This window comes from Lygodium microphyllum, chromosome 18, assembly GCF_053477565.2.
Source record: "Lygodium microphyllum isolate KBCC chromosome 18, Lygodium_microphyllum_v1.1.10, whole genome shotgun sequence".
Taxonomy (NCBI): Eukaryota; Viridiplantae; Streptophyta; class Polypodiopsida; order Schizaeales; family Lygodiaceae; genus Lygodium; species Lygodium microphyllum.
This window is the reverse complement of record NC_141152.1, coordinates 53,448,615-53,475,282: the sequence shown is the minus strand read 5'-3', so window position 1 is coordinate 53,475,282 and position 26,668 is coordinate 53,448,615. Positions and strand designations below refer to the sequence as shown.

The following is a 26,668-nucleotide window of genomic DNA, read 5'->3' as shown; positions in this document are numbered from 1 at the left end:
TTGTCATATGATTGGTTTTGTGTTTTTTGCATTTAGAGTATTTCTTCACATGGTATTAGAGCTAGGTACTCTCTGAGAAACCTTGGTCTTTGATCAGAAGGCTCATTCATAAAAGCAAGAACAACAGAAGGGTCTGATGACTTCGAGCACATTTACAGCAATGCTCCAGTCTCCACAGCCAAACATGGACAGAAATGATCAAGAGTGGGCTTCTTAACTTGCTACTACCCAATCTGACATGAGCAATGAACCATCGAACTACCATGGAGTCCGCAGTCCATATCAAATTTTTGCCATTGAGTATGATCTCATCCTTATGCATAGGGCTCAACAAGAGGTTGAAGGTAAGCCTAAGTTTTCTCTTTAGATTCAGTGCACAGAACTAATGATCTTGCAGGACCTTCGGATTTCCACTACAGACTGGCCATCGACAAGTGGAACCTCGCTTGGATTGCCCATCACTTCCACAGTACTTATTTTCTTCAATGCGAGGTGAGAACCCTATTATTTCAGATTCCATGCAAACTGATTCTATACTTTTTTTGGATTGGGGGATGCTTGTTAAGAAGGGACTCTTCAAAACAAACCTTGGTTTGTGAGTAATGAGGAAGACATGTATTTCTTTATGAACTTAAAACTAGGTAAGAAGCTAAAAGAAAAACTTGTAAATATTCCATTCCTTTTCCTTCAAATGATTTTATTTCTCATGGTCAATTTGGAATAGGTGCATCTTCATCTAATGCATTTAATGAACAAAAGGAACCAATCATGTTTTCCACAACAACATCCATCACAAATCCATTCAAGCTCCCACCTATCCCTCCCTCATCTTCCGTTGCACCTTTCTTTCCGCTTCCATATCAAGTGCACCACATTATCCACCACACACCACACAAGGGGGTTCTGCACATTTAGGCACAACATTTAGGACCTCTACATACCATTTCCGGGTGGTGGACCTATGACAGAGGCTTGACCTCCCACACACACACACGAGTTATCCCTCTAGGAGTGCATCACAGACATACTCAAGTGTGGATCATTTGGTATCACAGTTTGCCTCTATGACATTACCTGGTGGACCATTCGGCCATTCTGTTATGCCCCAACAGACATTTGAACAAGGCTATCATGTCCCAATGCCTCCATCTACACCTATAGTATCATATAGACCTATGTCCATTTCGGTATCTCCACAGCAATCGGCACTCATTGGACATCACCAACGCATTTCTACCTATCTATCATTACCCCCTCCTTATCCACCAACACTACCACCATCTTATTGTTAGCAGAGTATTTGTCAGCTCATGTGTGAGTCTGAGCTTGATCTGGGCTGGGCATTTTTATTAGGTATTTTAGGTATCTTTCTGGTGTGGCATTTTATGCCATTGGGGCATTTTATGCACCAGTCGGCCAGCTTTAATGCTGTCCGACCAGCATTATTGCTCCCCACTTTTTCAGCCTATTTATACTCAGTGGCTCCTCCTCAGTCAGTCACTTCATCTTCACCATCTGCAGACTCTGTGGAGAGAGGAGCCAGTGCCAGTGCCCACGCAGCCAGTGACTCACTATTGTATGCGACTGTCTCGTGTTCAGATATATGGATTCCATTTCCCGTGCATACATCTGAGTTCTCATCTGTATCGTTTTCTTTTCTCTTTTTGTCTTGTGTTTCAGCAGTTTATTTCAGCACTTGTTTATGCTTCCACCGCTGCTCCACTTCTGACATGGTATCAGTTTTCAGGATTTGTGTTTCTGCTGTGTTTTCTTGCTGATTTCAGGACTGTTTTGTACCCCTGCTGATCAGACGACTGCTGTCGCAGCCAGGCGACCTGTTTTGGGGCTGTTTTCAGCCTGCGTTTTTTGCATTTTTGCCATTGCCTGCTGCCTCCGCACCCTCTGTTGCCTGCGTTTTTCATCTGCAGCTGCTGGCGACAGTTTTCTACCTGTTTTTCTCCAGTTTACAGCCTGCGTTTTGCTGATTCAGCGTCTCTCGTGGCTGGGTGACTGTTACTTCAGGCCGTTTTTACTGTTTTTGGCAGTTTTTGACTGATTTTTTGACTTTCTGCAGCAGATTTTGTCTTCTATTGATCAGATTTTGGGTTCTATTGCATGTGAACTCTCATTTTCTGTAGTCTGTGCTTGTGTTTTGGCTGTGTTTCCTCTCTAAATTCCATCTCTTCTCTACTTCTCTTCTTATCCTCTCCATATGGCTCCTCCGTGCACTTCCACTGATGATAAGTTATATGGACCTGATTATCTCACATGGAGTGCTGTCATGAAAGCTTGGTTTGTGCAGAAGCGGCTATGGTACATCGTCTATGGAGCTATTGCTCGACCTCTCCATCCTTTTCCTCTTCCTGAAGACTTTGATAAGGACAACCATGAGGAAGCGGTGCTCACATGGGACTCGCGATGCCCGTGCTTACTCGGCGTTGCTTCGGTGTATTTCTAAAGCGGTCTTACCGGCGGTTACCTCCTGTAGGACATCTCCTGAAGTATGGCAGAAGTTGCAGCAGATGTACGAGGCACCTTCCACCATGCGGGCCGTCACACTTTATGGCCAGCTCCAGCAGATGAAGTTTGAGCCGAAAGATACTATTCAGTCTTTTCTTCTTCGTGTTACGCAGGTACAGGACCAGCTTCGGCACATGCAATCTGCTCTTCCCGAGGTGCATCTCGTTGGGACGGTCCTCTACAAGCTCCCCCCGGAGTTTGATGGAGTGGCCAATGCTTTGCGGGTGCAGACATCATCGACTCCTGTCAGTTTTACACATATGACCTCGATGCTTCTTGAGCATGAGGCATCCTTGAGATTACAGGGGCGGCTTCCGGCACATTATGGAGGTGAGGCTTATGTAGCTTCAGAGAGGGGTGACGGGAAGAAGAAGTCGAAGGCCCAGTGTTAGCACTGTGGCAAGAAGGGACATTTGCGGAAGGACTGCAAGAAGTTAGCGGCTTCCAGGAAGGAGCAGAAGACGAAGCGGAATGCTGACTCTATCGATGAGTCCTCTCCTTCATCAGACTCTGACTCCGATCCTCCGACCAAGGTGAAGTCCAAGGCGCGGAAGGGATCCTCTTCTTCGGATCGCGGGAAGGGCTTGGTGGCCCCTTCCTCGGCTACTTTCTAGTGGTGGTGATGAGGTCATCCCTCACGACTCTCTTGTGCCAGAGAGAGAGTGTGAGCGGGTGTTCAGATGGGGCAGCCGCGCCTCATCTATACTTTTATACAGGTGCACAGGTTCCAGAGAGGGACGTTCCTGACGCATCGACTTCAGTCTGGCGGAATCAAATCCTGGAGCTGGGATTGACATCCAGGTTCATGATGAGCTGGTCATCTGACAGAGAGCGGGAGGCTTTCGTCTGGAGCTCACATGAGGGGACACTTTGACGGTCTGGCCAAAGGCGGGGAATCCATGGTCACCTATGTTCAGAGGCATTTTTGCAAGGATGGTCTTGTATGCTACTACGAGACATTGATGATGGACACAGTGACATGCTATGATCTTCTCTATTTTCAAGTGTTTGGTACGATCGACATCGACATCAGGTTCTCTCCGAGGCACCTTGGTGGTGGCTTGATCACCCACTGCTTGGGTATCCATGGTTCTACTTGGTGGTTCTATGTTGTATAGTTTCTGATCCCTTTTCATTGTACTATTGTCTTGTATCAGATCACTCATGATCTGAGAGAGGGTGTTAGCAGAGTATTTGTCAGCTCATGTGTGAGTCTGAGCTTGATCTGGGCTAGGCATTTTTATTAGGTATTTTAGGTATTTTTCTGGTGTGGCATTTTATGCCATTGGGGCATTTTATGCACCAGTCGGCCAGCTTTAATGCTGTCCAACCAGCATTATTGCTCCCCACTTTTTCAGCCTATTTATACTCAGTGGCTCCTCCTCAGTCAGTCACTTCATCTTCACCATCTGTAGACTCTGTGGAGAGAGGAGCCAGTGCCAGTGCCCACGCAGCCAGTGACTCACTGTTGTATGCGACTGTCTCGTGTTCAGATATATGGATTCCATTTCCCGTGCATACATCTGAGTTCTCATCTGTATCGTTTTCTTTTCTCTTTTTGTCTTGTGTTTCAGCAGTTTATTTCAGCACTTGTTTATGCTTCCACCGCTGCTCCACTTCTGACACTTATCCCATCTATCCATCTTCATAGACACCTCATGGTTCTAGTTCCTCATCCGCTAAGTATGCTTTTAATGAGAAGACTCATTTCAATGGGTTAAACTACACCACTTGGTCAAATTTGATAAAGCATGTCTTAGACTCTAAAATTCTATGGAATTTAGAGCAAGGGTTGGAACCCCAACCTAATCCCACCCTTGTTTCATACAAGGTCATTTGCTCATGGAAGGCTCGTAATGCCTCAGCTATTGTCGATCTTATGCGAGGCTTATTGCTTGAGTTCCACTCTCAACTTCAGCGTTTCAACTTAGCATCCAAGCGTTGGGCACACTTGACTAATTGTGACCGTCTACGTAGCTCAAGATAGGATCCCTCGCATCAATTTGGATCATGAGGTCCAAACTTTAAATTTTAAAATCACAAACAAGGATTACTTCAAAGTCAAATTGGTTGAGTATCGATGTCTCCTCGCTGAGTTCTCAACCACTGGGGCTCCTAAGTCCTTTGACGATCAAGTTACCTTGTTCATTAACAAGCTACCAAGAAAATATTTCCATTTTGTGCACCATGTGATTTCACAATCTCAGATGCCCACATTTTATGAGTTTGAGTGTCAATTGTTGTGTTACACATGGTTACACGTCCTTGATAGAGAGAGATCTAGTTGCATCTTCTCGGAGGGGGCAACAAGGCAAGGGCAAACAAAACTCAAATCAAAATCAAATTCAAAACAAGCCTAGTGAATCTCAAGAAACCACTCAATCTACTCTTAAACCTAGATGGTAGAATATACCTAAGAATAATAGGTATTGTCAACATTGTCAAAAGGCTAGCCATTATGACAATAAGTGTCGATCTAATGTAGGAGGCACACAGCTAAAATCCAAGAACTAGACCCCACAACCCAATCGAGTAACTCCCAGTAGGGAAAGCAAGGTGGTGGCAACCCACAATAGGAGTAGTGGCAAGGCCAAATCCACACTAGCACCGGTCAGTCATCACAATCGGCAAACTACTCAACTCCAAAGGATTTGTCTGGCTAGTCTCTGTAGAGGCCCACATCATCTCTTTAGAAACATCACGAGTCTCATTCACATCTACAAGTTACCTCCTGACAAGGTAACTGCAGAGGCCCACTCATCACAGCCAAGCTCCTCAATTCATGTTTGGCTTGTGGATAGTGGAGCTATCCATCAGATGTCTTCTATAGCAAACATTTTTATTTCTCAAGTCTCTGTAGCCGAGAGTGTCCATCTAGGGAACAGCTTCTCGATCAAGATTCACGCCAAGGGTCGCGTCAGTTTTCCCACTGACCAAGGTCCAAATCTAGCTTCGCTAAATGATGTCTATCATGTCTCCCAACTTGGGGTAAACTTGTTGTCCATTCAGCAACTCTGCCAGTTGGGGTGAGTAGTTTTCTACACAAGGACCACAGTCAAGGTCCTCGACTCTAAGACTAGTTTCATGATTGCTCAAGGCAAGGTAAAACCTAATGGCCTTTATCACATGACACATTTCCTTACTGAGCCAATCGGCGATGATATGGAGTTCCATTGCTTCCAAGCTTTGGCCACTACACAAGAGCCCAGGGACTCTGAGAATCTTTGGCATTTTTGCTTAGGACATCTGGGCTACAACTCTCTTTATGAGTTGTCGTGTCAAGGGATGGTGGAGGGCCTTCCACACCTAAAACTATCTCGAGAGGTCTATAAAGCATGTCAACTAGGTAAGCGGTCTTTCCTCACCAGTCTATCACTTGTACTGCGGAACCCCTTGGGCTCATTCATGTAGATCTTTATGGCCCCATATGTGAAGGAAACTGCTAGGGTTTGCACCGAGGACACACAGAGTGTACGACCGTGACAAAAACACAAAGAGACAGACACGGACATAGAGGGCAAAACTCAAACCCTAAACGCAAAACTCAAAACTCAAACCCTAAACACAAAACTCAAAACCTCGACACAAAAACTCAAACACAAGCAGAAGAAGGGAGAGAAAGAACACAACTCTAAAGTGAATGAATGCTGTAAATGAATGTAAGAGTGTACAGTGTGCTCAAGGGCAGAGCAATGTCGGAGTGTGACGTCCACCGGAGATAGATCCCAAGTCTGTGACCACCAGTCGGAGTGTAGGAGTGCTGAATAGTGAATCACAGCAGGCTGGTCACCAAAACGCAGCAGTCTAGAGGCTGGAAATTGGTAAACGCAGCAGTGTACCACCAATCGGAGGCTGGAAACTGTGCACAGTCTGCTGTAAACAGCAGGCTGAAATAGTGTCTGAGAGTTGGCTGACCCTAGAGATGATGGACAGCATGCTGAACAGCAGTCTGGAGCAGTCGCCAGCAGCTGAGAGCTGTCGCCTACAGCAATGGACAGGCTGAAGATAATGTGGCTGCAGTCGATGACGGCTGGACACCAGATGGAGGCGGACTGCAGGCTGGAAACTGGGCGCCAACAGCAGCAGAGGGTGTGTGGGCTCATGTAACTTGCAAAAAAGGATGATGGCTGAATGGGGGCAGCCTGTCTGTTTATAGATGTGGAAGGGCGCCCCAAAATTTAGGGTTTCCACTAAACTCTCTCGAGCCACTCCCCGTTTTAGGGTTTCCACTCAAGTCTCTCGAATCCCTCCCTGTTTTAGGGTTTTACTCTAAAAGAGCATTTTTAGTGTGTTTTGGGGCTGTTTAAGAGGCTAATCAGCAAGTAATGCATATTTTAGCTCAACACCATATCCACTGCTGCCTTGAATGGCACGTTGTACTTCTTTTTGATAGTGGATGATTTCTCTAGATATATGTGGGTGTACCCAAGTCAGATGCTTTCACTTATTTCAATGCTTGGGTGCTACTGGTTCATAACCAAACTGGTCGTCGTGTGGGTATCATGAGGAGTGATTCTAGTGGCGAGTTTATCGCCCACAAGTTCTCTAAGTTTCTACATGAGTAGGGCATTACACGCTAGCTCACCTCCACCAACTCCCCCGCATAGGATGGAGTCATAAAGCATAGAAACTAAACAATCCTGAATATGGCACGCTCTATGCTATTCGCAGCAAAGCTCCTTGAGCACCTCTGGGTCGAGGCTGTTAATAATTCAGTGTACATACTCAATCGATATCCGCTTGCCACGCTCCCTAAAAAGACTCTGTACGATGCATTTTTTGGCTCTCGTCCTATTATTTCTCACTTCATTTTTTCGGTAGTCGTGCTTATACTCATACTTCTATTGACAAGATAGGAAAACTCACCCCCTAGAGTAAGTCCCTTGATCTTTGTGGGCTATTCTTCCAAAGCGAAAGTCTATTATTTGTTCGATCCCTGGATGAACAAGGTAATCATTAGGAGGGATATCGTCTTTGATAAGAGGGACACCTTGCAGTCTTCTGTACTAGAATCTTTGTCCTTACCTCCGCTCAAATCCTTTGAGATCATGCCTACTAAGTCGGATCTACTGCCTACTCCTGACCTTCCACCGAATACTTCAGCTCCTAGGTCTCCTCCGCGAGACCCATTATCTCACCGGTACCAACAGACCATGTGGGATTCGGGGATCCTTCCACCAGATTTCACTCCGAAGAGCTCTAGAAGGTCTACTCGGCTCGCCCTTTAAGCTTTATATGCATCATTGTTGCAACTGATTACATTGTGCATTCTTAGCCAGACAATTGGCAAGAGACTCTCCAAGACCCTCTGTGGCATGAGGCCATGGAGAAGGAGCTGGATAGCATTGATCGAAATGGGACTTGGACATTGGTGGATCATCCTCATCACAAGCGTTCATTGAGACGAAGTGGATTTTTAGGATCAAGCTAAAGATTGATGGTACTTTAGACAAATACAAGGCTCGCCTTGTAGTACAAGGTTTCAAGCAAAAGCATAGCATTGCCTATGAAGAAATCTTTGCACCTACCGCTCAGTTAACATCATTTCGTTTGTTGGTTACGCTCGCCACTTACCACGATTGGCCGATCTATCAGATGGACATCAAAAGTGCTTGAATGGTTATTTGAAAAGCAAGTCTATGTGAAGTAGCCTCTCGGTTTTTCTTCCACTGACCAGACTGTCAAGATATTTTGCTTAGCAGAAAGCTCTTTATGGGCTGAAGAAAGCACCGAGGTTTAGTACCACAAGATGGACGAGTTCTTGCGGACTCATGGATACCATTCTACCCCCTATGATCCAAATCTATACGTGCGCACCACTAGCTCAGGGGTCAACTACATCCTGCTCTATGTTGATGATATAGTACCCACTGGCTTAAATTTTGCAGTTATCGCAGGAATTAAGACACAGCTTTGCTCTACATTCGAGATGACCTTGTTGTCTTATTTCTTAGGGATGGAGATTCCTACATTCAAGGGAAGTATCTTTCTATCACAATAGAAGTACGCCCTACAACTAGTAGAACAATATTGCATCGATCAGACATGGCCAGTGGCCACACCTCTAGATCCCACTATCCATTTGCACAAGAATACCTTGGGTCAATCATTTGATCCTCACACCTATCGTTTTATTGTAGAGAAATTACTTTGGTTGATTCATACTCAAGCAAGATCTTGCATTCTCAATTAGTTTGCTTAGTCAGTATTTTAATGCACTTAGAACATCTCATTGGATTGCTTGTCTTTGTGTGTTAAGATATTTAAGGTGTACCTATAATTATGGACTAACTTACGGGTATGGTTTATGCTTGCAAGGGTATACTAATTCTAAATAGGTGGGAGATCCTAACACCTTTTGTTCCTATGGAGGCTACTTCTACACCTTGGGGCACAGCACCCATCTCTTGGGCTAGCCATAAGTAGGAGACAATGGTAGCTTCCATGACCGACGTAGAGTATTGGGCTCTCTTTGATGGTACTACGAAGAGCATCTATCCGAGGAACTTACTGGCCATACTACAATTTCCTTGTGAGACGCCTACAGTTATCTATTGCAACAACCAAAGTGCCATTGCTCTTTGCCGGCAATCCTATCATCACCCCTCGGACACGACATACGTGGTGGTTCATTTTCATTTCACCTAAGAGCAAGTTGAGCTAGGCACTATTCGCCTAGAGTTTGTACCGTCCAATGATAATTTTGCAGATATTTTGACCAAGGCGATCAACCAGCCGATTCTTCAGTATCTTCTACCACGGATCGGCTTGGGTACACTCTCCTCTACTTCTTCCAATTGACAAGGAGAGGGTGATTCCCTTGCTATGTGCAAGCTATAAATACATAGACCACTCTATCTCTTAAATCACTTTCAACCTAATATCTATTGGTTTAAACATAAAGTATAAGTTGCTTCCACTTTTATTGCTCGCCTTGTAAAGGATTAGACATTGTCATTGCCCTATGCAATTAGTAAGACCTTATCATGGCCTATGTTGATGTAAAACCTCAAATCCGCAAGTTTGACGGAAGAGACTTTCATCCATGGCAGGTATTACTCAAATATGAAATGATGAAGAGGGGTTATTGGCCCTTCACCAAATTATATAGATGACCTTTTGCTCAAAGGGACACATGCTGATTAGATTTAAGCATTCAAGAAAAAATTGCAGCAAACTTTTGAAATGTCTGATTTGGAGCCTTGGTATTACTATTTGGGCATTCAGTTCATTCATGATTCATAGTCCAAATATATTGGTAGACTCCTTGAGAGGTTTGGCTTACAGGATTGCAAGTCAATTAGCATACCACTGGAGACTGAAGTCGAGCTGTCTTTGCCTGATGACAACGATTTGTTTGGCATCCGTACATATGCTCCAATAGTTGGATGTCTCATTTATTTATGCAACGCAAGGCCAAATATTCAGTTTGCAATTTCAGCCCTGAGTAGATATATGCACAGCCCACGTATGTCACATTGGCGAGCTGTGAAGCATGTTGTTCATTACTTGTAGGATAGTAGGACTCTTGGAATGCTTTATGCCAAGGGAGGACCATTGCAACTACATGCTTACAATGAATGAGATTGAGCTGGTGATTTTGATTCACGTCATTCTACGAGTGGAAACTATTTCTTTCTTGGCTCATCTTGCATCTCTTGGCTTAGCAAGAAACAATCCACTGTTGCCATATTGTCTTGTGAAGCTGAATATACGGTAGCTTTCACTACCGCAGTTGAATGTGTATGACAGTTGTTGGCTGATCTTGATGTATCTGTCACAGAGCCTACTCTTTTGTTTACTGATAGTCAAAGTGCCATTGCAGTGGCACGGAACCCAGAGTTTCATACACGCACGAAACACATAGAGATCCACTATCATTTTGTCAAAGAAAGGCACATGCAGGAGATATTAGCCTTGTCTACTGTCCTACCACCAGCAATGTGACAAGCATCTTTACCAAAGCTCTTCCTAGCAACAAATTTAAAGCATTTCGCAATGCTTTAAATTTAACAATCCTAAAGTTTAAGGGTTGTACTTTGTACTTTCATTACACTCTTGGTAATTGCATTGGGATTCGTGTTGTGTCTTCACTCTCTCACTCTCCACTGTGTACTCTTACCTGAGCTTTGATCCTCACCTCCTCACAACTCCTAAGTGGAAGTCTTCATAAAAGAAGACAACAAATCCACAACAAAAGAAATATCTCACTACGTGTGAATAGGCTAGATAAGAGAGCCAATAAGACACCTATAATGGGTGGCATCTATAAGGGGAGCTCCGACTACCAAAAGCTTGGACTCGAGATCCATGGGGCAAGAAATAGCGGCCATACCAAACTCCAAGAGAAGCTTGGTAATGTATTTGTGCTACTAAATAAAAATTCCATGTGCCATCTGATAAATCTCCAATCCAACGAAGAAGTAAAGGATCCCTAGATTGGTCATGTCAAACACTTGTCACAAAATCTCTGGAGTACAATCAACCTCCTGAGTATAGCTCTCTATAATGATAAGGTCATCCACATAAAAGATGAGCAAAGCATACTTGGCCTGTAAGCGAGTTGATCTGCATGGACCAATAGGAGAAGCAAGAAAGTGAGAAATACTTGAATCTTGCATGAGTTGTTGGTACCAAAGAGGAATCCGAATAGGCTCATCCTGCTGCGAGGGAGACTAAGTAGCCTCCGATACCTGTAATGCACCTATCTGTGGTATGGACTCACCCTCAACAAGGGAAGATAAATCCTCCTTATCTAAAGAAGGCTCCCCCTCTGACAACTGAGCATCCCTAAAAGACTCCAGAGGGGAGGTTGAAGGGCTAGAAGTATGTGATGAAGAAGTGATAGTCACATCTGTCAAAGGTGATAGGGAAGCTAGGTTAGAGGATGGAGAAGGAGAGGGAGGAGCCGAAGACGAAAAAGGAGTGCTAAGAGGTAACCTAGAAGGAAGTAGAGGAACTAAAGGTAGGGGAAGGTCAATCAATGACAAAGAATCACCTTGTAAGAGAACCATCAATAGGATCCTCAGAGGCTGCAACCTCATCGAAGATCACATCCTTGCTCACTTCAAGCTTCCATGCCATCGGGTCATAGAGTCAAAAGCCCTTTGTGGTAGTGCTATAGCACACGAAAATGAGCTTCCTAGACTTCGAGTCAAGCTTAGTCTTCCTCTTCTTCTTATCCACATGGACAAATGCATCACATCCAAAGATGCAGAAGTGAGACACAGAGAGCTTTCGACCAAAGAAAGCCTTGTAGGGAGTCATGTTCTATATCACAAAAGTCGGGGACCGGTTGCGGATGTGAACCGCACTAGCCACCACCTCACCCCTAAGGATATGAGAAAGAATCCGATACTCCAATATCGATCAGGCTATCTTGAGCATGCTCCGATTCACACACTTCACCACACCATTCTCCGAAGTGTGTTCGAATGGGTATACTCCACCCAAATACTGTGATTCTTGCAAAACTAAGAAAAGAGGTTAGAAGCAAACACTTCACCATGATCTGCTCGTATGCCACAAACTTTTGGAAGTAGTTTGTGTCTCCACAAATACCTTTCACTCTTGCAAAAATGGGAATATGTCTCGCTCTTGTACTCCAAAAAATAAGGCCATACATAACGACAATCAGCATCAAATACTTGGCCTTCCCAAGGAAGCCATGCCCATAGGTCCACAAAGGTCAGTATAAATTAACTCAAACGGGGTAGAAACCCTCCTAGTGGCAACCTAGGGATGTGTTGCCTATGTTGCTTGCCCCTCAAACAGCTAGGGCATAAATTGTGAATAGGAGGAAAATCAATAAGTCGCTCCACCATCTTCTTCCAAGAAGCCTATTGGATAGCATCAAAGTTGAGATGGCCATAACAAGCATGCCAAAGCAACCCAAGCTTGGGGAAAGACCTCGCGGCTAAGGCTGTGAGCATGTAAAGCCCACCCTCCTAGGATCTTATCCAAAGAACGGCACGTGTAGACTCATCCACGATCATCACATCCTGTGTAAAGACCAAGCCATGTAAGAACATGAACAGACAAGAGGTTAAAACCTAAAATAGTACAATGAACTTTGGCCGAAGAAGACTACCTATCAAGCAATAAAGGAATAGTCCCCACTCCTCATGGGAACAGTAGAATTGTCACCAATGGTGACTATGCCCCCTCTGGCACTCTAGTATTGAAGCCAATTATGTTTGTAGGTCATGTGAAACAAGCCAAGGTTTCTCCTAACCAGAAGATGCAAGAGCTATATCCTCCTCAGTAAACACATATACAAAGACAGACTTTGTTGTCGCGGAAGTAGCCTTCGTATCCTTTAAAATCATTCTCCCTTGGCTTCAAATGGGGATACTTTTGCCAACACTTCTCCTTAGGATGAGTGCCCTTCCCACAATGTGGACACTTGGGCCGCTTCTCCTTCTTCTCATCCTTCTAGTCCTCCTGCTTCTTGTCCTTGGCTTGCATCTTCTTCTTCCCTCCACCTGTATCTGCAGTAAATGCCTTGGTGGAGCCAGAACCACTAGCCCCAACCTCTTTGATTCACTCGTCATACTCCAAGACAAGCGGTGAATGCCCCTCCTATAAGAGTGTCTTACAAGTCCTCGATGTGATAAGGCTAGTGTAGAAGACATAGAACCGAGGAGATGCCAGCTAAGTCAAAAGAATCATGGCCATGTCTTCAAAGGATATCATCCGACCAAGACAGGAAAGCTCACCTCTCATGTCCTCCATCTTCATGATGCACTCCTTCATAGAGGAGGAATCATCGAGATTGAGCATGCGCAAGGGAAATCTTGTGGGCAAATGTCTTGTGCTAATACAAAGATGCAAGCTTTTTCCACACTTTTCCCACGGTCTTCAACCTACGAACATGCACAATGACGAAACCCTACAAACTCATAAAGAGAAAGGATCAGACTCGAGAGTTGAGCTAATCCCAGAAGGCTACTTGGTCCATAGAAGTCCCATCTGTTGGATCCTCCTTGAGACGAGGGATAGAATGCAAAACAAGAGCCTAAAAATCAAAGGTGTCGAGTATGCACTCCACCTTAACGACCACAATGGACAGTTCGAACCATCGAGTTTGTCTTCTTTGGGTAATGAAAGTAAGATAGGCACCTGCTCCGAGGGTATCAAGGACAGCATCTTCACTTTGGACATAGCCTTCTGTGATAGATGAATAGAAGGAGGATGCGTGCAAATAGGGGACTCCTCTTGCCGATTATAACCGCAATAATCGTGTCTCCACTCAAAAGAGTGTTTGGAAAGAAGGTCCTCCTCTGAGTCATCAAAGCTCATGAACTAGTTAGACATCTTTGATCCTACAATCACCCAGAAAGCTGCTTTTTGATGGAGACCGCGCATGAGACAGAAGGTAGTCAACTACATGGACTGCAAATGTGTCATCTGTCAGGGAAAAGCCGTCGTCTACCACTAGAAGGGGGTCGCATGCACCAGGAAGCTATTGCCTAAGCCAAAAAGCTGCCACCTACAAACCACAAATTTGTGTTTGCTGCAAAATGCACAAAACTAGAGCCACCCGATGACTAGACAAGGTTGCCTAGTCCTGGATGATGTTGCCTGGTCTCTAGAAGGGTCGACTAGGTACTAGACTACCTATCATGCACTAAATGCAGCAAAACCATGCTGAAAATCTGCATTTAATAAATTTGGGCTGCTCCTCGACAATGAAGGCCCACTCTTCTGCAACAAATCTCCAAACTGTGCCCTCACTTAGACAATGATCCTATGTGAGAGAGTGCAATGGAAGAGACATGAATACAAAAGAGAAGTAGAGATAGAGAACGAGAGAAAGCAAAAAATGAAGGAAGAATACTACACTAGCTCAAGAAGAATATTGATACAATGGGGATGGACTGATCAGTCAGGCCCTGCACACAGCCCAAAGCGTCAACGAAGGCACCAGATCAGGCTGATGACAATGGCAGCACCAAGGGTCATAAATACTGGCTGACCAGCAATAAATGATGGTTACTCTCTAAAAAATGCCAAAAAAAACAGGGAGGCCCGAAATAAATCCCAAATGACAACGACAATGTCCGACAAGTGTAGACAAACTATGGAAAGTAGAAACTAGCCTAGGAATGGACACGGGAAGCTGACATCTAAAGAAAATGCACCTAAGCTGCCAAAGCTCCCATGTCTCTGTCAAACTCTGATGAGAGCTCACAACCAAGAGATGACAAGCTGGCATGGCTAACATAGGCAAGCTAACACCCTCCTCATTCAGTCAACCATGGGTTCTATAAAGAGAGGGAGCCAGTGCCAATGACCCACTATTGTATGTGTCATTCTCATGTTTGGTAAATGGATTCCATTTCTCAAGCATTCTTCTGAGTTCTCTTCTTCACAGTGTTCTTTTGTGTTTTTCTCTTTTGTCCTTGTTCCACCAATTTATTATAGCATCAGTCTATGCTTCCATTGCTGCATCCACTTCTGCCAAGTGTCAACACCACAAATAAGCAATGAGGTAAATGTCACCAGCAATGATTGTACCCTTTAGAGTATGGAGATCGTGGAGTCAATCTCCTCGAGGAGTCGAATGACTTAATGCAAAGTTAACAATGCCTCTCATGAGACAAGAGAACCGAATAAGCTTAGCTCCTCCAACAAATGGACATGAAGGAACATTGACTTTGTAGTAATCATGGGTATAGAAGTAGAGGTAGAGGGATGCTCCAGTATAGCTCCTTCCTTCACTCTTGAATGAAGATGAGGGTATTTCTTCTAGCACTTCTCCTCGAGATACAAGGTCTTCCCACAATGTGGAAACTTGGGATATTCTTTGCACTTCCCCCCTGAAATTGTATCAAAGTTAGAAGATGGCTTTGATTTCTTGGATGACTTCTTCCCTTATGCTTGGCTGGTCCTTTACCCAAAGATGGTGATGCAAAAGCACACCTTTGTTCACTAACCCGTGAGAATCTACCTCCTTGTGATGTCCATCTTGCCCAAGTACCATCGAGACTAGCTCCTCCAAAGTGATAGTATCCCTCGTACAAGAGGTGACAGGACTAGTGCAAAATAAGACATACTTTGGTGATAGAAGATGCGACAAAGGTGACATAGCAAGGCCTTCCAAAGCCACGATCTTATTGAGGATACAAGCTCATCCCGATTCTCTTCCATCTTGTTAATGTGATCCTTCGTCGTAGGGAATTTGTGAAAAAGAGATGTCAAAGCTTCAACTTGAGCATCATGTGATGCTTGAATGTCCAAACCTAGTAAAGAGATGCCAATCTCATCCAAGCTTCAGCTCATTACAGATATGTCTTACGTGCACGAGCACAAAATTTGTACAACTCAAGAAGAGAAAAGAGTGGAGTCTAGTATTGAGCTGATCCCATTAAGCTGCTAAATCCATGGTCGCACCAACATGGAGATCACGGTAGGCACAATCATGCAATCCCATGGGTAAAAGATGTCAAGGAATAGGCACAATCATGAAATCCCATGGGTAAATGATGTCAAGGATACACTTGACGTTGCATGACCAGAGAGAGTAGTCCATCCCATCTAGCTTTTTGGAGGCAAGAAGAGAGCATAGGACAGGCACCTGCACAGGGAGTGCCATATTGGCCAATCATGGATTGTGGCCACGGAAGATGTAGCCAGCATAGAATGATATGATGTGGTCAGTCACGGTCTCAGTCATGGTCCAACCTTGGATCCACGTCACAATCATTATGTCGATCTTGACAGTCCTCATGATGATCCTCAAGGTCACAGCTATGTGAACACCAATCTTCTCAATCTCGGTTGTCATCACTTCAACAATCCTTGTGGTTCCGATCCACTCAATCCCCCTAGTCGTACTAATCAACCACTTGTGTCCTTCAAGAAACCTGCAAAAAACACAAAAACGCTGCTGTCAGTGGTGAAAGCAACTTGGTAGATGACAACTCTCACCTGCTGTCTAGCTGCTGTACAGCAGGTCTGATGATGTCAACAATAATGAATGGGGAGTATGTGGGGCTGGAAGATCAAAGCGCAGCTGATCAAAGATGCTGGCCTGCAAATTTCAAAACGTAAGGTAGACAGGTGGCTGGAGCGGAAATGCAGCCTGCTCCACAGGCAGAAACTGATCAGACAACCCTAAAAGCTGCCACCATGACTGCAAACACATTGTGGTGTTGCAAAATGCAGCTGCCCAGGCCACCCTGCACCACACAAATGAGAAAAGCACAGCTTGTCAGTGCTGATGATGATGCCCAACTGGCTACTGTGCAAACAGAAACTCCTGTTCAATCGGCTCCACCTCCCACCAAGGCAAATGATACCATGTGAAAGTGGGCAGCAGAAAGGAAAGTGAACACTGATGAACAGAGGAGACTGAAAGAATGCAAGAGAGAGAAGGAACTAGTTAACAAAAGACTTAAGTGATAGCCCACCCACTGACAAACTGGCCACTGTCCCAAAAATGAAATGCACTGGTATACCCTCCAGCTAAACTACCTAGGACACATAAAATTACAGGCAAACACAATGTCAGAGCTCCAAATGTCCTCGTCTCACTCTGACTAAGGCTCACCTGTAACAGTTGTATTAGATGCGGGTACTTTAGATGCCTGTCAGTATTAGATGCGGGAGACTTCCATAGGTGCCCCCTCTGTCGTCAGTCCTCAAAGCACGAGAGACTCGTCTCTGTTTCTCCTCCCAGCCACGTCTAGGAAGTGCTGGCTAGACTTCTCATCCATCGTGTCTCCCTCGCCAGCCGTCTCCTTAAGGTGAGTTATACTATTTTAGAATGAACTCACTTCCTAAGCTCCCTTTGACCCCATTCAAGTGCCCAAGGCCCCCGGATGGTCTTCTCTCGCACTTGTTCCCCAGTATTACACCATAAATGTAACATTTCCTCCCCCTTAAGAATTGGTTTCGTCCTCGAAAACAATACTTGGAAGGTCCAACTGTAAATTGGGAAATCTTTTCCTTAAAGTACTTACTCACTCCCATGTTGAGCTTTCTTCTAAACAATCTTTCCATTTGACCAAATATTCTTGATAAATAGTATTCCTTGTTCATCTGTTACGAACATTTAAAATTCTTTTTGGTTCATATGGATTAGATTGGTCATCTAATGGCTCCTTAATATTATCATTTAAGATTAGATTATCCCTATCACCCAACTTCTTTCTTAGCTTGCTTACATGGAAAACTGGATGTGTATTACTACCAGCATGTAGTTGGAGCTTGTAAGCCTGTTCTCCCACCCTTTTAAGTAATGTGAAAGGATCACAATACCTGGGTGAAAGCTTTGGACATCGTCCCGTTTTCATGGTTTTAGTTTGTTCAGGCACTTTAAGATAGACCAATTCCCCTTCTTCAAAGGAGATGTCTCTTCGGTGAGGATCTGCATAAGCTCTAGCTCGATTTTGAGCTTTCTTAATATTTTCTTGAGCAAATTTTAACATACTATTCATATCCTCCAAAAAATATTTTGTTGCCTGAACCTTTTCCTTGTGCAGCCCTACTGCATGAGGAGCTCTCGGCTGAAACCCATACATTAGCATAAATTGACTATATCCAGTGGAAGAGTGCTTGGCACTATTATATGCAAACTCTGCTATCAGTAGATACTCTTCCCAATTAGTTTACCTTTTACTTACATATGCTCTGAGCATATCTTCAAGGATTTGGTTAACCCTTTCAGCTTGCCCATCAGTTTGCAGGTGCTCCGCCGTACTCATGCTAAGTTTAGTATCCAACTTCCTAAATACGGCACGCCAAAATTGACTATCAAATTTTCTATCTCGATTAGAAACTATATTTGCCGGAAGGCCATACAATCGGTATATGTTCTCTATGAACAATCTAGCCAGTTCTGGTGTTTTAACATCCGTTGAAGTTGGAATAAACCTAGCCATTTTGGTTAACCTATCCACAATCACCCACACAGAGTCGTGCCCCCTCTGTGTTTTGGGTAACGCGACAATAAAGTCCATGGAGATGCTCTCCCATTTTCCCGAAGGAATCTCTAATGGGTGGAGAAGTCCTCCCATTTTCAATCTTTCAGCTTTATTAACCTGGCATTTATTACATTTGACCACATAGTCAAGGACGTCCTTATTCATTCCAAGCCAATAGAACTGCCTTTGAATAAGACTATAAGTCTTATTAACTCCTGGATGTCCCGCACTAGGGGTATCGTGACACTCAAAGAGTATCTGGCACCTTATTTCTTCATCTTTCGAGACACATACCCTACCCTTGTAGAGTAAATAACCATTATCAATGGTAAAATTCTTCCACTTGAATTCCATTTGAGCAACCCCTGATGCTCCATTTCCTTGTTGAACATCCTCAGACATTCCTTCCTCAGTGGAGGCCCTTCCATTTGGATCCCCATTTTCTATTGCTTCCCATATGTTGGAATATGCCGGATCAACCTGGCATTTCCCTTTTAAGGATTCAAGTAAATCGGAAGTGAACTGAGTAAAACTCAATTCATTTATGATGGGCATTCTGCTAAGTGTATCAGCCACTATATTATACATTCCTTTTCTATACCTTATCTCATAGTCGAACTCTTGGAGGAGTTTGGCCCATCTAGCTTTACGCCCTTGTAGATCCGGTTGGTCATTAAGCCACTTAATGCTTTCATGATCCGACAAGATCAAAAGTTTGGCACCGTATAGATAGTGCATCCATTTCTTCATTGCATGTACTATTGCATACAACTCCCTCTCATAAACGGAATAATTCCGTTTTGCATGGTCTAATTTCTTGCTTTCAAAAGCAACCGGTCGACCTTCTTGTAATAAGACCGTACCTATTGCCCTATCACTGACATCAGCCTCAACCACGAATGGTTTATTGGAATCCACAAGTAATAGTATTGGAGTTGTAGTAATAGCTATCTTAAGTTTTTGAAAACTTTCATTTTGGTCTGTTCCCCAATTAAAGCTCTTCCCTTTCCCTTTAAGTTGGTCCATCATTGGAACAGCTATCTTGGCATAATCTCGAATGAATCTACGATAAAATCCAAATAAACCTAGGAAGATCTGCAGCTCTTCCAGGTTCTTTGGAGATGGCCATTCAATAATTACCCGTACTTTTTCTGGATCCATCTTGATTCTCTCTTTAGAGATAATATGCCCCAAATATTTGACCTCTTGTGCGAAGAATTCACATTTAGTTTTCTTCACATAAAGGAAATGTGTTCTTAACAATTGGAATACTAATCGTAAGTGTTCTAAATGTTCTTCTCTTGATTTACTAAAGATCAAGATATCATCCAAGAAGACTACTACAAAGTGTCCTAGATAGGGCCGTAGCACACTATTCATCAGCTTCATAAAAGTAGCTGGTGCATTAGTGACGCCAAAAGGCATCACCAAATAATCATAATGCCCATATCTAGTACGAAATGTTGTCTTAGGAACATCCTGTGCCTTAATTCTTACTTGGTGATAGCCTGATCTTAAGTCAATCTTTGTGAAAAATTTTCCTTGTAATTGATCAAAAAGATCTTCCATTATGGGCATAGGAAATTTATTCTTCACCGTTATTTTATTAAGTGCTCTATAATCAACACAAAGTCGCATAGAACCATCTTTTTTCTTTACCAATAAAATTGGCAAAGCCCAAGGTGAATTGCTGGGTTGTATAAACCCTTTATCAAGGTAATCCTTAATTTGTATTTCGACTTCTTAGTGTTGTGTTTCACTTAGCTTATAGAGTGGCTTAGAAATAGGGTGTGTATCCCTATCTATGTCAATTGGGTGATTTACATCACCCCTATCTAGTGGAAGGCCACTTGGTAAATCAGAAGGAAACACATCTTTAAATTCATCTAACAAATCACTTAATTCATTATTTACAATCAACTCACAAACATAAGAAAATTGTTGCTTTATATTACAAAAAGTAAAAGTGTCTTGTATAGAAAATGACCATAACATATATACCTCACAAGCTTCCTTCTTTATCAGCTTCTGAACTTCAAGGGAACACATCAAAGGGTTATCAGATACTTGATGTTCACCTTGAATCACAAAAGTCTTACCACCCCTTTCAAATTCCAGTGTATTATAATGATAACTACGCTTTAAGGATGGTTCCAATCCCCATAGCCATTCCCTCCCTAAAGCAATATCGGCTCTTTCCATGTTCATAATTTGGAAATAAAGTTTATCTTTATATCCTTGGATCTCGATTTTCAAATTGGATACCATTGTATCCCATATTTTATTATCTTGGCATTGCATCATATGAACAACATATTGATGCTCACTCTTTTGTTGGGAAAGTTTCAATTTTTTGACAAGTGCATAATTTATGAAGTTGTGGGTGGCAGAGTCATCAATCATGGCTCTAACCCTCTTTCCAGCTATTAATCCATGCACTCTAACTAAATCATGTGGCCCGAAAGTAGGCTGCCACATAGAAGTTGACATACAACACCTATGTTGTACATCCTTGTGCAAGACCTCTAAAGATTTATACTTTTCATGCCCCTTTAATTCCAGGGTCTGCACTACATGGATTTGTTTCTCTTTTCCCTTGCCCTTGTCCTTATCCTTTCCTTTATCTTCCACCTTTTCCTTTGAGGGCAATTCCAGGCAGCATGGTTAGGGGATAGGCAACTGAAACACAGCCTTTCTTTTTTAGCCTTACCAAAGTCATCTTAACTTAACTTCGGCCTTACATATTGTTTCTTTTCAAAGGGTTGTTTCTTACCCTTAAGGAATGGCATTTTCCTTTTAAATTTGCCTACAAATTTTGAGGCTTCAAATTCCTTAGACTTGGGCTCCGTATCAGTGAGACTAATGAGTGCACTTGGACGTGTATTATCTTCATTGATTAATGCAAATTTAATTGCCTCTTCAAGCGTCTTAGGTGAACTCCTTTTCACTTCCTTTTTACAGGCCATATCTAGTCCCCTTATGAATCCTCTTGTCTTTTGAAATTCATCTATTCCCTCTAATTTGAGGATTATCTCACGATACTCCTCGAGATATGTCAGCAAAGGTCTTCCCTTTTGTCTGACAAAATCCCAATCTTCCCAATTCCTTTCCATTTCATTTTCAAGAAGGAATTCTTTCAAAAAGACTGTTTCAAATTGAGCACAAGTTTCAAGTATTTTATTTGCCTCCTTTAAAGTTCTCCATCATTTATATGCCTTTGGCCCCAAGGTTAAACTAGTCTCCAGCACCTGAAGATGTGGTGGAGTACTCTTTAATTTATGCAAATCTTCCCATTTTTGGAGGAAATTAAAGATAGTATCTTTATTTCTATCTTTTAACATTGGGTTATCCCTCAGCTTTTGGTGGGGTTTCCTAGGGTCTCGCATAGTTGCATCAAGATTTTTCGATGAAGATGGAATATCTAAGGTCTGAACCTTACCTTTATCCCTTTCTAGTAATAAGGCTAATTGGGATTTTATTTCAGTGAGTGCTTGAGTTAGCAACTCCATTTGAACCCCCTGTGCTTGCACACAAACAATTAGATCATCAAATTGTTCTCGTGTAGCAAAAAATTATTCCCATTGTTCTTCTTGTATTTCCATTTCATGGGGATCCACCATAGGATGGTCCCTGGAATTAGAGCCTTTGATTACCCCCTCTTTCTCTTTTCCCTCCATTAATACACAAGAATTAGAAAGCAAATATAAGAAATTTGGTCCCACCATACTCGCCAAGTACATGGGCTCTACCTACGGTGCCAGCACGGAAGTGATCTCTCAGGTGACGCCCGCGCAGGTTTGAATCCTACCGTCCACGCCAATCCCGTAGCCGTCACCAACACGGAAGTGTCAGACGCTTCCACACGCCAACACGGAAACGTCTAAGACGGGACCCATTCACGCTTTGGCAGAAATTTTGAAATAGCTGAAGACGAGGACGCGGCCCGACGGCTCTAATACCAGTATTAGATGCGGGTACTTTAGATGCCCATCAGTATTGGATGCGGGAGACTTCCATAGGTGCCCCCTCTATCATCGGTCCTCAAAGCACAAGAGACTCGTCTCTGTTTCTCCTCCCAGCCACGTCTAGGAAGTGTTGGCTAGACTTCTCATCCATCGTGTCTCCCTCGCCAGCCGTCTCCTTAAGGTGAGTTATACTATTTTAGAACTCACTCACTTCCTAGGCTCCCCTTGACCCCATTCGGGTGCCCAAGGCCCCCGGATGGTCTTCTCTCGCACATGTTCCCCAGTATTACACCATAAATGTAACAAGTTGACTGGACATGACTCACATGATTGCTAACAGAATCACCTTGCTTGAGAAAGAAAATGATGGTAACTCTTTCAAAAAAAACAAGGGTGTCACAATCGTAGGCAATTTGATTTTATAAATAAATGAGGTAAAGAGTCTGTCCATTTTGCTCTACTGTCCTCAAAATCTATGGAAGTGCATAATATACAAACTGAGCTGAGCTGCCAGAAACAAAGGTGAATCACTATCAAAATCAACATGTTGCCTTCTCCCATAACTCTCATTTTGTCCTGATGACTATGCATCTGAAAATCTGAATTTATTGCACTGGAGAAAGAAGAGAGCTGTGCACACACGCATGTGCGTGCACATGGCTGTAGATGATGAACTGTAGCTAATTTTGCAGGATGGCCCACTTCTGGAACAGAAAATTGGTAATACTATGAAGCTGTGATTGAACATAGAGAGCTGAACAATGCAATGCGACAGAGAAAGGAGGAGGAGCAGAGAAACTGCATGCTGAAGCAGGATTGCTAACGGATCATGATACCCTAACAAACATGGCTGAAGCATGACCAAAAGCCTAAACGATGGAGGATCATAGCAAAACAACAGCCAAAATGTGGTCAGCAGGTCCCAAAAACTCAGCAAGCAGGCATGCGCAGCAGAAATCTAGCCAGCACCAGTAGCATCATGCAAAACCCCCCCGCGGGGCGCACATGCACGCACATATACACAAGAACTTGAGTCTTTGGGTTAAAAGATGAGTGCATTAGCCACCACGCACATGCACACGTACGCCTACATTTGTCACCACGCAACTATGATTCTAAAATACATGGCCCAAGTATTTGATTTTCTTTAAGGACAAACACACCAAAGTAAGAAAGAATCCTACTCTATTACCATTGTCATTCACAGCAGCTGCATGACAAGCCAATGCTAACACTTCAAAATAAACAATTCTTACAACCTTTGAACGGCAGCAGCAGGGTGGGGGGTGGGGAGTCAGAAGGCTTCACAAAAACATGAGATAGTGGAAATCAATGAAAACACGAGATAGTGGAAATCAATGATAATGGAGGGCTGGATCAACAGAGCAACCTTAATGCCTCTTGCTTCTTCTGCATTGCAAGTGTGGAGACTTTTATCTCTTGCACGGTAGTGAGAAAAATGTGGTCCCTTTTGTCTAAGATTTGGCGCCATGTGGCCATGTGGTGGGACCTATCATGTGTCCCTGTGATTGGGTTTTTGGCAAGCCTAAATTTTCAGATCCTGCGCAACCACACATGAAGATTGTGTTTCGCTTCTAGCGCTTCTGGATTGTTGCCATAACTGGACCACCCAGAACACCTTTATTTTTCATTCCCATTCTAGTGTGCAAAGTCATATTGTTCAACTAAGATGTCTCAACTCTCCTCCATAGCAACTTGATATCATGCATCATGCAAGTGTTCTCCCCAAGGATGATTTAGTCTCATAGCATACGGCAGTTTCTTCCATTCCTCTGCCGCCTTTTTATACTATTTCTGACTCTTGTACTTTCAGCAATTAATGCATTTACCCTTCATGAGAGAGAGAGAGAGTGTGTGTGTGTGTGTGTTGATAAAGAGAAAAAGAAGAAAGAAGAAAACCCCACGATGACTTTCGAAACAGTGGAGCCCCTTCCTATGTGCTGATAGAAATGAGCATGAAGCTCATCATCATGCAAAACCATACAAAAGCAGGAGAGCAACACATCATGCATTCACACATGCCCCTATGCTTTCAAATGTACCCATTAAGAAACATGTTTGAGATTGACAGTTCACTGCATAATCATATCAAAGTCTTAATGTTAAATAATTACAGAAAAGTAAGGAAGGCGTTCCTACTTATGTTGAAACACGTCCAACATTCATCAAGTAGCAGCATACCTTGGGCTTCACAATAACTATTTTGGCTTCCCTTAAGCAGTCTAGTGCCAACCCCCCATATGCTCTTACAAGACCTCCAGTTCCAAGTTTAATCCCACCATAGTACCTGTCAATTAAATGAAACAATAAGATATAACTAAATCATACTATAAATGTCATGTCACCTCAAGTTAACACTCAATGAATCTTGTACAAGTGGATATTAACCTGGTCACAACTACCATAACCCCATCAAGACCAGATGCAACAATAGAAGAATAAATTGGCTTTCCAGCAGTTCCACCTGGCTCCCCATCATCATTGAAACGATATGTACACTGCAACTGCATACTCATCAATGGTTAGATAAAAACTTTGAAAACCCAAAATGAGCATGAAATGTCCAACATCCTACCTTGTAAGCCCAGCAGTTATGTGTGGCATGAGGATCCGCAACCTACATGTGGAGAACAATATCCTTAGATGACTTATCTGCAAAACAACTTGATGCCCCACATCTAATGATTTTAGGGTTAAAAATAAGAGCTGATTTGATTCAAATGGGGATCTTTCATAAACAACAATAAAAGGTGATTTAAAAAAGTCTCTGATGTTTATAAAGCATGTTAATACCAAGAACCACCATATAAATTCTAAATTGTCAAAGTTGACAGATATCTTAAAAGCAACTGCACTATTTCAACTATCCAAACACTTTGATTGAATCAAGGTTAAATGCATTGAACTAGACGGAGAGATGGCTGATGTAAGGCATATACACAAAGCAAGTGCAAAACTTTAAAAAAGAACTACTATTTCACGAATCAAACAGATAATGAGCTCAACATTATGACATTGGCTACTAGAAATGGTCCTGCCCACTTCAAAACATATCATTCATTCCAAGGGGAAAGAAGGTCTCAAGTAACAATATCTTTTAACCCAGATTACAAAAAGGTCAATAAAGACAACCAAATGATGAACTTAAAGCAGCATGCTACAAGAAGACTAAACGGTGTTCCAGTTCATTAAAGGTCTTTAGCAAGCTGTACTCTTGTTCTATCTCAAGACAATCATTGATGCCACCATCCTTGCTCTAGTTGAAGCAGATAACCCATCTGAGAGCACATCACTCCTGTTCTCAGTCACAAGACACCCATGCAGGTAAGAAAAACTGCTACACCTAAATTTGTACAATTTGTTGAATTTCAAAATACATGACATGCCTTCATTTTGGGTAAAGTGCATAAGCAAATATTTTATTCAAGGATGGTTATATGAGAATTGGTGGAAATTGCAGCTAATACATAGTAATATTTGTGGTCCCATGCAGAGTAATATTTGTGGTCCCATGCCAGTTATGTCTATCTAAGGTTATTTCCACTTTGTGACTTTCATTGGTTAATCATACATCACACATTGGTAGATATAATGAAGCTCAAGTTATATACGTTTTTGCATGTTGCAAACAAGACTTGGATATGGCTGGAAAATTCAGCAATCATAAACTTGGCCCTCTCCATATTAATCGACAAAGGGAGTGCATATCAAAAAGATTCAACACATCCTTGGCTGAAAGAGGCATTATCCATCAGTACATGGTGTGACATGCCATATACACTTGAGTCTTGAACAAAACCATGTCGCCAAATGGGAAAATGTTTGGCCATGTGTGGATTAATCATGTGCAAGAGAGAAATAGAGAGAATTGTAGCACAATGATAGTTAATCACAAATGGAAATGGCTGTACTCTTAAGAGTGCACGACCAAAAGAAAAGTGAACGTTGTGAGTAGAGAAGGAGATTGAAAGAAACACAAGAGAAAGAACAAACAAAGTAACAAAAGACCAAATGTTACAAGGCTGCAACAGTCAGCCCCAACACAGCTCAGAGCATTAGTGTGAGCGACAGATGGAGGCAAGAAATGGAAAAGAAGAACGAGGAGGGCTGGCTGAATGAACACTAGATGATGGATCATTGGAGTGAGGGGGAAGGTTGCTTATAAATAGGCAAACTGAAGCCACACCTCGTATATTAGCTGGCCAGGACCAAAATATGGGTGCCCAAGTCAGC

General features: G+C 42.9%; 1 protein-coding gene across 1 annotated transcript in view; it reads right to left on the bottom strand.

The window, feature by feature from the left end:
* Positions 1-26,668, bottom strand: part of LOC148020891 (uncharacterized) — a 96,562-nt gene that overhangs the window by 12,992 nt on the left and 56,902 nt on the right. Inside the window, exons 2-4 of the mRNA XM_087698701.1 lie at positions 25,011-25,052; positions 24,824-24,939; positions 24,617-24,722 (exon numbers count right to left, since the gene is read on the bottom strand). Coding sequence (XP_087554827.1) covers positions 24,617-24,722; positions 24,824-24,939; positions 25,011-25,052 — 264 coding nt within the window. The remainder of the gene's footprint in view (positions 1-24,616; positions 24,723-24,823; positions 24,940-25,010; positions 25,053-26,668) is intronic.